This window comes from Lepidothrix coronata, unplaced genomic scaffold, assembly GCF_001604755.1.
Source record: "Lepidothrix coronata isolate B3197 unplaced genomic scaffold, Lepidothrix_coronata-1.0 Scaffold101, whole genome shotgun sequence".
Taxonomy (NCBI): Eukaryota; Metazoa; Chordata; class Aves; order Passeriformes; family Pipridae; genus Lepidothrix; species Lepidothrix coronata.
The window spans coordinates 2,873,195-2,884,394 of record NW_016690281.1 but is presented as its reverse complement, the minus strand read 5'-3'; the positions used below and the strand labels follow the sequence as shown (position 1 = coordinate 2,884,394).

At 55.0% G+C, this 11,200-nt stretch overlaps 1 protein-coding gene across 1 annotated transcript; it reads left to right on the top strand.

The window, feature by feature from the left end:
- Positions 1-703: 703 nt before the first annotated feature.
- NT5M (5',3'-nucleotidase, mitochondrial) lies at positions 704-8,410 on the top strand. The gene is made up of 5 exons (XM_017823180.1): positions 704-1,486; positions 4,816-4,916; positions 5,278-5,338; positions 5,736-5,850; positions 6,032-8,410. The coding sequence occupies exons 1-5, from the start codon at positions 1,223-1,225 to the stop codon at positions 6,187-6,189; spliced, it is 699 nt and encodes a 232-aa protein (XP_017678669.1). The 5' UTR covers positions 704-1,222; the 3' UTR covers positions 6,190-8,410.
- Positions 8,411-11,200: the final 2,790 nt, after the last annotated feature.

Genomic DNA, 11,200 nt, shown 5'->3' with positions numbered 1-11,200 from the left:
AGCTCAGCGATTGCCTAATCCTGTCAGTGCCACTTGGAGAGCTGCCCCTTCTCCATCAGTTTTAACCCTCACAGCACTTTTTGACCAGATCTTTGGTCCCGTGTCAGAACATTCGTGGTGCTGTCGGTGCTTCTTCTTTGGGGTCCCAGAACAGGTTTTTTGGGCTCCGGCTTTTAAGGGTTCCTGACACTCTGGCCACAGCGTGTCCCCTCCGCGTGAACTGGCAGAAAAGGGTGTATTTTATGCAAAGATCACGTTACTGTGCCCCTACACATCTGCGCCCCCAAACCCCACCATCTCTGCAGGCAGGGACGGGCACGGGGGCAGAGGGCGGGATCAGGGACAGGGTCCGCAGCAAGCGAGGGGAAACCGAGAATCCCCAAGACTGAAAGAGAGGGAAACTGAGGCCGGGAGGAAGGGAAAGGGGAAGGAGAAGGGGAAGGGGAAGGAGAAGGGGAAGGGGAAGGGAAGGGGAGGGCGCGGGGCCCGGGCAGCCTTAAAGCGGGCGGGCGGCGCGGAGCAGCCGCGCTGTCACAGGCGCTTGTGCCGCTTTAAGGCGGTGCCGGCGCTCCGGGCTCGGCCCAGCACCGGGAAGAGGAACTGGGCTTTGCACTGCCGGGTCGGGGCGAGCTCAGCGCCGGGCACCTCCGGGCACCGGCACCGGTACCGGTCCCCCCCCGCCGCCCGCTCCGCGTTCGCTGCCAGGGAGGGATGGGACGGGGAGGGGGAGGACGCGCTGGGCGCCAGGACGGGCCTTTGCATCCCCCCCGCACCCCCCTGCAGCCCCTCTGCTCCCCCTCGCATCCGCCCCTCCGCTCCTTGCTTCTGCTGCAAAGGGATGCGCTTGCCACGGCTGCCTGCTGGCGGGGTGCCTGCTTGAAATAAAGGCCCCTCTTTTAGCTGGAGAGCCCCCCATCTCCTTCCTCGAGCCCCTCATCCCCTACCCTGAGACCCTTATCCCCTTCCCCAAAGCCCCCCATTCCCTGCCCTGATCCCCATCCGGTGTCCTGAGCCCTCCATCCCTGAGCACCTGTTCCCTTTTCCGAGCTTCCCATCCTCTGCTCCAAACCCCTCATCCCCTGCCCCAAGCCTCCCATCCCCTTCCTTGAGACCCCTGTCCCCTGCCCTGAGCCCCTCATCCCCTTCCCCAAGTCCCTCTTCCCCAAGCCCCTTCCCATCTCCTTCCCGAAGCCCCTCATCCCCTTCCCCCAGCCCCCTCACCATGATTTTGCTGAGCTGCTTCTTGCACCTGCGGCCCCGGCGCTGCAGCCCCTTGGCAGGGCTGGGCAGGGGGCTCGGCCCCACCGGGGGGTCCCGCAGGGCCCTGCGGGTGCTGGTGGACATGGACGGGGTGCTGGCCGACTTTGAGGGAGGCTTCCTCAAGAAGTTCAGGGCCAGGTACCCCGACAAGCCCTACATTGCCCTGGAGGACCGGAGGGGCTTCTGGGTGTCGGAGCAGTACGGGCGCCTGGGACCTGAGCTGAGTGTGAGTTGTGCATCCCCCGGCTCTGCGCGTGCTCTGGTTGGGGCTGGAGCTCGGCCCCGCGGGACCCCCTGACCCCCAGGTCGTGGGTGCAGTGCTGGGGAGGGCTGTGGGTGCTGGCCAGAGCTCCAACCAAAGCACAGGTACAAGTCTGCATACAGGGGACCTTCTAGTGTTGCCTTTTTTTCCCAGAAATCCAGTGTCTCTTTCATAGAAGCATGGGATGGTTTGGGTTGAAAGGGACCTTAAAGCTCATCTCGTTCCAACCCCCTGCTATGGGCAGACACACCTTCCACTGGACCAGGTTACTCAAGTGGTCTAGTGGTCTTTTTCCCTGCATTCATGGATGGAGATACATGCAAGGAAAGGAGATGTTTCAGAACATCTGTCTTCAAATACCTCAAATTGCATAGCTGGCTTTTTCTAGCTCTGATTTGGACACATGGATTGATACTGTTCCTAGATGGATTATTTAGCTCCTCAACAGCAAAGTGAGGGGTGGGATGCAGCACAAAAGTTGAGAGCAAATCATGCAATTAATGCTTCATGTAAGGGCTTACTTAAAATTAAAACAACCCCAGACCCTCCATGCCTGAAAATTACTGTATTCATTTTAATGATTAAAGCCTAAAAGCAGAAACTCTCTTTATGTTGTACTTTATCTTTTAACAATGGGCTGACCATAGCAGAGAGTTGGTTTCTGCCTCTTCAAGTTTCCCATCTCATCCATGGATTGCAGTTGCACTGGTTGAAAGGTGTTACAGCAAATAAAAGTGCTCCTGTTTTTAGTAGGATGATGGCTACAAGGAAAGGAGCAGGAATAAGGTCCGGAGCTCTCCCATGGGCAAAGCCCTAAACATCTTGATTAGCTAAAGGAATAACGTGTCCTCTCTGGGTGGGATTGACGAAAGGGAAATGGAGAACGTCATTCATGCAGTAAAGCAGATGTTAAAAGTTTGGCAGGGGTAATGCATGATAATGAATTTTTCTTCCTTGATCTTAACTACGTTGGATGTGTTAAATGAAGTGAGCTCATCTTGTGTCTGCTGTGATTCAGTAAAACCACTGAAACCTTGGGCTGAACAAGGAACAAAATTTCCACAGATCGACCTCAGAGCAGTCCTGGTTTCACCCATGGTTTCAGAACAGGGATGAAGAGAACAGGATCTGCTTTGTGGATGTGGGCACATGGGCCATTCCAGTCCCCCTCCTCAGAGAGAACCATTGACCTGATGTAGGGGACTAGAAAATAGAAGCTGAAGAGTCCAATGAGCTGCAGGTCCCAGCTCTGAAAGAGAGAACAGCTCAGCAATGCACTGAGCACTCAGACCTGGAAGGATGGGAAGCCCTGGACAGGTGGGGAAGTTCCTCATGGGGAGACATAAGAAGAAGGAATTTGAGGGTGTGTCCTTCTGACACTTGGTGGGATTCCCAGCCCAGGGGATTTTTCCATCTGCTGGGCCAGCATGATGGTTGTGCCACAGAGAGTTATTCTGTCTCTGGGAGCTGAATGGGTCTTTTCCTCAAGATGAGCTTAGTTCTTCCCTCCTCAAGCTTGATTGCAAAATGCTTTTTGACATAATTGGAAGCGGGATAACTGCGGAAGTCCTTGCTGAAAGAAAACACTTCAATGGAGTTTGAAGTGCTCTGCTGCATCAGGCTGTGTTTTTCAGGTGTCTCTTGTGCAACTGCAGTCAGTGTCTTAAAAATAGAACATCATTGCTCACTAATTTGAAGCAGAGCAACTCTAGTTTGAATATTTGCCTGACCCCATGGCAAACTTTGAAGGCAGCTGTTCTTGCCATGGAGCCAGGAGGCATTTCTGCTGGCTCTCTGCACAAATCAATGTGTTTCATTTTGGACAGCCATGAAGAAGGCTTTTATTCCCTCCTCTGATCCACCGATGTTTTCTGCTGCTTGGGCAAAAGGAAAGAGTGCAACAGAGTCTCTCCTTTTTAAATTGGGTGTCTGGTCTTGTCATGTTACTTGGGATTTTTTGAGAAATACAGGGTTTGATTCTGGCATGTCATGTTAAAAGCTCAGTGCCCAGATATGTGATGGGTTGATGCATTTACCTTCCTGAGAGGAGGCGAGGTGTGCAGCCAGTGTCCTGGCACTGGCTAAAGCAGGATGGGACTCCTTAAGTGATCCTGTGTTTGCTCTGGGGTGTTGCCCTGAGCTTTGTAGTTCCCAGTAAAGCCCCAGTTGCTCATGGTTGCCTGCTTTATTCCCCCAGTACAGGCATAGTAAAGGCAAAATGTGGTGGTTACTCACTAGATTCCCACTCATCAGGCAGGAGGGAACTGCCAAGTGCCAGATTGCAAGAAGGCTGGGATGGGCTTGAAGTTTCTTTTGTCCCTATTCCCCTCCCTCAAATTTAGAAACAGAAGTGTTCAAAATGAAAATCAGACCTTCAGGGCAGAGCTCCCTTCAAAATTTCTCCCAGCTGCATCTGCAGCTCCTCAGCTGCATCACAACGCCAGGACAGGGCTGCTTCTGCTTCTTCCCAGCTCTCCTCCCCAAGGACCTGGTGTTTGTGCAAAGTAATTGCTTTCCTTGGCGCCTGACAAGCTGTTACCTGTTTGAGGCAGTGCAGGGGATGCTGTTCTTTAGAGCTGTGCTGGATCCATAGCAGGCAGCCCCTGGACTCTGCCCTCATCCCAAGGTTTTGCTCCCTGTGGTCTCATCTCTGTTCTCCCTGTGCTATACCGTTGCATCCTGGCTGCTGACCTGGATGTTAAGTGTTTCAAATCCTTGCCTGGAGATGCTCTATTTGCTTGGTAGACCTTGCGCAGGCATCCCTGAGGAAGAGCATCTGCATTCATCCTGACATGTGGTTCATCCTGTAATATACTTGCTCCTGGGAGAGCAGCCCGGCTGCTATTTTAAGTGATCTCATGGAGACAAATAGGCCAGACAGCATCTGTGCCTGAGCAGCATCACATTACAGCAGGGCTACCAGGCCACATCAGCTGGATCCTCGTGGGTCCATCCCTCTGGACCCACACCCAGGGTTTGGGTCAGATCTGGATAATCTCTTGTGTTTTGCCTTGAAGGAACGTGCTTCTCCCTCTCTATCTGGGGCTGCAGAGGCAAAACCAAGTCTGCTGCAGAGCATCTCCAATCTAAATTGAATGGAATGGGTGCAGATTGGCAGGTGGGGACCAGAGGCATCCACAGAAGCAGGGGGAGTTAGCAGGAGGGGACTGGAGCTGGTGCTCCCACCTTTCTCACTGTCACCATCCTCTATCCTCGCAAAAGGTGAGGAAGACTTGCATGCCAGAAGAGTAGCGAGAAGCCCTGTGCAGTAACTGCTCTCTTTCCACTCACAGGAGAAAGCCATCAGCATCTGGGAATCCAAGAACTTCTTCATCGAGCTGGACCCGCTCCCTGGGGCTGTGGAAGCTGTGAAGGAAATGGCAAATTTGGCAGAGTGAGTAGGAACCTGCCCCGTGGTGTGGGGATGGACGGGGGAGTAGCTGTGGCTTTGCAGGCTCATCCACCTCCTGGCAGAAGAGCTGATACAACATCAGCATTAAAAATAAATTACTCCCAGCCACCAGGCATGGGAGGAGAGAGAGGGCTTTGATTACTGGAGCAGTCACCAAGAACATCAGCCATGTGCAGCCCCTTCCCGTCAGCTCTGCTCTTGTGCTGTGGGTGTGGGCGAGATCCTATGAGATGGGGGATTAAATCACCCTGGTTTGGTCTGTGTGTGGTGGGGGGTCACCTTCGGGGTCCTGCCTGCTGTGGCACAGAGTGACACTCTGCCCCTGTTTTTCTCCTCGTGGCAGCACCGACGTGTTCATCTGCACAAGCCCCATCAAGAAGTACCGCTACTGCCCTTACGAGAAGGTGAGCAGGTCCAAATCTCAGCTCCCCCTCCTGTCCAGGCTGCCCAGCAAAGCCAGCTGACCCCTATATGCCTCCAGCTGTAAAATGGCAACAACATTTCCCTGTGCCATCAGTTTTGTCCCTAAGCATCTTCACAGAGCAGCAGCTCCGCCATCAGCCGAGCTCTGCCATTTGCACACACTGAGGTTCTTGGTCTTAGGATTTCATCACGACATCAAAAGCTGCTGGGCTTCAAAAGAACTTGTGCTCCAGCAGCATCCAAATCTATCCCACTAAAGAACTTACTAAGAGAGAGATCATCCCTGCATAGAGGCCAGGGCTGCTTCCACTCCACCAAGCAGCCCCTGCCCCATCCATCAGCCTCCCCTGAGCTCACCCCCTGCCTCTTGCCTTCCAGTATGCCTGGGTGGAGAAGCACTTTGGCCCTGAGTTTCTTGAGCAGATCGTTCTGACGCGGGATAAGACGGTGGTTTCTGCTGACCTGCTTATAGATGACAGACCTGATATAACAGGTAAGAGGTGAGGGCTGAGGGAGTGCCTGGATGCAGCCAGTGATGGGTGTTGGTCCTTCAATGCTTGATTAGGCTCTTATCAGGGTTTTGTATCTTCAGGCTCTTCACGTTGGAGCAAAGTCAACCTCAGTGTCTCGCAGGGGAGTTGTCCAGAGCACTGACCTCTCTCCTTGCTTTCCAGGGGCCGAGCTGAACCCCACCTGGGAGCACGTGCTCTTCACTGCCTGCCACAACAAGCACCTGCACCTGAAGCCTCCCAGCCGCCGGCTGCACTCCTGGTCCGATGACTGGAAGGCCATTCTGGACAGCAAACGCCTCCCACCCGGCCAGGCCACCTAAACACCGGCCTCCCACGGCCACCTGGGGCTGCAGCCACCCCCTCGTGTCCCTGTGGAGTCCTGCTGAAGGCCGAAAGCATGGATGGACAGACAGACAGACGCTGTCCCTGCTGTGGAGAAGAAGAGGAGGGTGAGCTGAAGCGCCACAGCCACCTGGACCTGGAAAACAGACCCCAGCCCAGCTGTGCCACAAGAGACCAGCAGCAGGATTGGCCCTGTGGACCTGACAGCCTGGCCTGGGGGCATTTCCCACTGGCTCCTGGGGTCTCTGTGCTTCATCTGCACCCCCCACGAGGCCAGCCTGGCATTTCTGATGGACAAGGTCCCCCTCAGCGTTTCACTGCCCTTGTCTGGTGCACTGCAGGGCACAGACCAGCTCTCTACCCTCCCCTCTGTGTTACAGTCGGGGATCATGGGGGTGGTTTGTTTTGTCCTCACAAGGTTTCATCACAAGGGGCTGCCTTGGGGCGTGTTTCCCCTCTCAGGGCCTGGGTCTGCAGAGAGGGGTGGCTAGAAGGGCTGGGGGAGCAGGTGGATGCTGTCCAGGCTCCCTGCACTGGCTCAGCTGGGCTGTTTCTTGCAGCTGATGCAATGGGATGGCTAAGTGCTTCCCTGCTGCAAGAGTCCCTGCAGGGGGATATGGGGACAGTACCATTCCTTCCATGAATCAGGCTGTGCAGAGAGAGCCCTTGAGGCACTGTCACACCTGAGATGTAGCCATCCTCCAGCTGGTGGAAGGGATCCCCACTTGCCCTCATCCCCAAGGAGCTGCCACAGCTTCGGAGCTGGGGCTTTAGATCTGATTTGGGATGAAGAGTGGGGCTCTTCTCCTAGCTGCTCATCGCCCATGAATCACTCACTTGGGGCATTTCTGGGGAAGCAAACATCCCAAAGCCTTCAGTGTGGAGCTGCCTGGGAAGATGCCACTGGGGGGGAAGCTGGGCTGGTGGAAGAGCTACAGCATAGCTGAGAAGGGGGTGTCCAGAGGACAGCTTTGGAGTTGTGATTGTGGAGGATTGTCACAACCACTTCCATGGATGCTGTTTGCAGTTCTCACATGCTGCAAGGGAAGATGTTTGGGTGGATGTTGCTGTTAAAGGCTGGGGAGCTGGTATCAGCTGGGGTAGAGTTAATTTTCTTCACAGAAAACAGCCCCATAGCAGCCACTGTGAAGAAATTTAACTCTATGCCAGCCAAAACCAGCACAGGAGCCCATCAGTGGTGCCCAGCAGGCTGTGTCACAGGGTCAGTTTGTTCTGCAGCTCCACCACTGTCCTGGCTCTGTATGTCCAGGGTCAGAACATGTGCCAGCCGCCACTGCCAGGTGACTGTGCTGGGCCTGATGAGCTCTGGGAACAGCCAACTCTGCTGGGAAGCTAGAGGTGAGCACCAAAAAGGGAGTGTTTGGACCAAGGGACAGCTCCAAGAGGGATGCTTTTCGCATAGCTGTGCCCACATCTTCTTCCTTCCCTGTCTGGCTCGTTCCTGCCTCTCTGACCCCACAGCAGTCTGGCCTTGAACTGCAGCAACCTGTCTGGCACCAGAAAGCAGCCACTGCTGCTGCTCCTCTGCCCAGCCCCAAGAAAAAGGACATCCTAGCAGCTGGGAGAGCCTGGCATCCCCTCCCTGCCTACAGCACTGCCACAGGGCAGCCACGACCTGGCTGTCTTAAGTGGGAGCTGGCACTGGACTGCCCCAGGCAAAGCCCCAGGGATGCACCAAGTGTATCCCTGCTGACCCCACAGATGCCATCAGCCCTCAGTGCTGTGTGTCCCCACGCTGTCTGGGATCCCACCATGTGCTCCTGGCCCAAGGACTTGCTGGCTGCAGGGGTAAAATTCCCTCCAGGACACATGGCCCCACAGGCAGAGGTGGTAGCCATGACTTGGCTGGGATTAGCCATCCTGTGCTCCTTGCTCGCACCTTTGGCTTGGCTCTCCCCTCTCCTTTTGGCTCTCCCCAAAAGTACATGAGCTTAAAGCTACATAACCAACAAATAACCCAATTCAGCAGTGGCAGCCAGACCTCCCCATCTGGGACCTGGAGAGGTTCTGGAAGTGGTGCTTTGGAACCTGTGCCTTCCCCAGCTGCTGCAGCAACAGGACAGAGCCTATATTGACTTGAGGCTTTCTGAAAGCAGTTCTTGGGGTGGGGGGAGTGCACAAAGTTGACATGGTTGGCCCAAGGTAATGGGAGTTACATACCACAAGCATCTTTTTTTTCTTTCTTTTTTTTTCCCTCTTTTTTTTTCTTTTTTTTTTTTTACTGCTTAAACCACTGTGTGCTTCTCTGGGTGGTGGGTTTGCTTTGGGGAGGTATACTTGGGATGTGCAGCTACCTGAAATGCAGCTCCCTGGCCAAGAGCTGCCTTGGATGCAGGGTTTGCAGGCTGGGAGCTGGGACAATGTGGGAGCACCATGGGCAGCCCCCACAGCTGCTGAGCATCACAAACCCCTTGGCTCCACCAGACCCCCACTGGCTGTTGGCCCCTCTTTTGCAGCTGGGGTGGCTTCATGAGATCCAAGCTGTTTTTTTCCCAATGGTACCATGTAAACACGAACTGCCCAAGCTCTCCAGAGCCTTCTCACTGCCCATCCTCGAGCCAAAACAAGCTGGCACATCATTACAGCAGCTGCTCAAACCTGTCTTCTTCCCCCAAGACAGGGCGGACCCAAGGGATGTGGCTCTCTAGGGCCAGCGGGTCTTTTCCCTGTGCTGGGATATGATGCCAGGGACACCACACGGGCTCACACCAAATACACTTGAAAGGAGAGCTGGAGTTGTTTGTGCTTGAGGCTCTGACTCGATGCACAGAGATCCTGAGCAGGTAACTGGCCTGTTTGCTCCCACCACACTCGGGACCAGGAGGTGACTCTCCCTCACCGATGGATCAGCCTGTTCATCGTTCAAGCCCAAATGTGTCCAGCTGGGATACACAGAGCTGTTATTTTTGAATGTACATTTATAGACCTGAGGCAAATGAGGAGCATTGCAATAAACACTGAGGTTGATTGTCATCCAGCTGCCTAGAAATGGAGTTTGGGTTTGCAGTTTCCAAGGCATAGATCTATATGGGAATGAGGGGGTCACCTCCAGGCTTGGGAATGTCCCCCTTGTCTAGAAAACCTGGAACCAGCCCTGCTGCCCTGGCAGTGCCAGCACTTAGACACAGTCCCTATGGGCAGAAATAAAGCTGAGGGGTGGTTTTGGGAAGAGATCATCTTCCTAAAGGTCTGCTGAACTGTGTCTGCTGTTGGGCCACAGAGCAGAAGCTATTAAAGGGGCTGGCTCTCCCTGGGGTTTTGTGCCTTGTTGATCACTGCTGGCTGCTCCACATCCACACATAGAGGCTGTGAGGTGTCTGTGGGCTTCCCTTGCCCACCGTGGGGCCATGACACAAGGATCCCTGTGCTTGACCAGCACCTGCATGCTGTGAGCAATGCCATAGCCCAGCTGGACACAGGGGACCAAAGGCAGGGAGGAAGGACTGTAGGATCATACCAGCAGGGCTGGGAAAATCATAGGATCATGGTCAGTGCCACAGCTCATGCCTGAGATGTGTGTTTCTGGGCCTGAACCCTGCTTGGCTGTGGCTGGACAGCCTGAGGCCTGGCTCTGCTCCCTCTGGCACCAGGTTCAGGAATGTCCCATGAGAAGTAGTGAGACAGCGGGGAGGATTGGATATTGGCACCAGGATGTGTGGTCCTTGCACTGGTGTGGTTCCAGGACATGACACAAGGTATCCTGCTGAAGCCAGGATACCAAGGGGTTCCCAGCCTTCAAGGGACAAGGTGATTTGGCTGCCACCTTGGGCAGCACGGCCTGCACTGGGTGTACATCTCCCCAGGGTGCTGCTGTGGGGGCCATAAAGCTGCCCCAGGGCTGGTTTGGGTAACAACCACCTCTTTGCCCTTCCAGCTGCTTCCTGGGGCTTCCTGGTACCGAGTGTTGGACCCCAGTTGCTTCTCCATCCCTACTACCCTCACCCTGTACTGGAGGCCCTGGAGGAGACACTGTCCTTTCCTGGCACAGGGACGAAGGCAGCGAGTTTGACACCAGCTCCGCTCTGAACTGAGACTGCTGAGGGGGGCACTGGTTTGACACCAGCTCTGCTCTGAACTGAGGCTGCTGAGGGGGGGCACTGGGGCCAGGATTACGTGTTTCCCAGTAAAAGATGGAGCAAGGTGGAGGACAGCAGCATGATGGAACATCATGAACCGTGGTCTGCAGATGTGTCCGTTCCTCCACGCTCTCCTGAGTGCCTTTTTGTCCCTTGAAAAGCCTCAGGTTGTAGATATTGCATATCTTCCAGGTGACAAGCAGTTTCCAAGGCAGGGAGAGGCGGAGAGAGGGGGAACGAGGTGGTGGTGACCTGGCCCTGAGCACAGGGCATTGCTCCAGGCCAGTGACAGTAGGAGCCTTCCCACCCTTCCCATGGGCAGGAGCTGCTGGACAAGGGTGCAAGCATCCACCTCCCTCAGGGGATTCACCCTGAGAGCATCCCACTTTGTCCCAGTCCTAGCTGGACTAAGCTTGCAGGGTCTGGCAGGGCAAGGGCAAGTGATGCTCACACCTGGATCCCTTGGAAGAAGTTGCCACACAGGTGTTCATGAGCTCTTCCTCATGTTGGCTGATGCCCAAATAACTCCAAGTGGTGTGAAATCCCGGTGGAGAGGGAGAGTAAGGAATGCAGGGCCAGCTGGGGCCAGCCCTGACGCAAGGGCAGTGGGTGGTGTGGGACAAAGCCAGGTCAGGGGACGGAGGGAGGATGAGTCACCCAAATACGCAGGAGGGGAAGGAGTGAAGGCATCGATGGCTCAGCTGGCGGCAGCTGGATGGGGCTTTGATCCTGCCACCATGCCCAATTTTGGGAGAGAAGTGTGATAGTACCCCAGGGCCACTGCTGGAGTCAAAGTTAGGAGCCCTGTGGTGCCCACACAGTGTGGGCAGGACATCCATGTCGATGGAGTAGGAATATCCACTAGAGGGGACTGTGGGATCGCTTGTAGGAG

What these genes read in the sequence shown, in the direction of transcription:
- NT5M (XM_017823180.1), top strand. Translation starts at nt 1,223, where the DNA reads ATGATTTTGCTGAGCTGCTTCTTGCACCTGCGGCCCCGGCGCTGCAGC. An exon ending in GCCTGGGACCTGAGCTGAGT is followed by an intron (nt 1,487 to 4,815) that starts GTGAGTTGTGCA and finishes TTCCACTCACAG; the next exon opens with GAGAAAGCCATCAGCATCTG. An exon ending in GCTACTGCCCTTACGAGAAG is followed by an intron (nt 5,339 to 5,735) that starts GTGAGCAGGTCC and finishes CTTGCCTTCCAG; the next exon opens with TATGCCTGGGTGGAGAAGCA.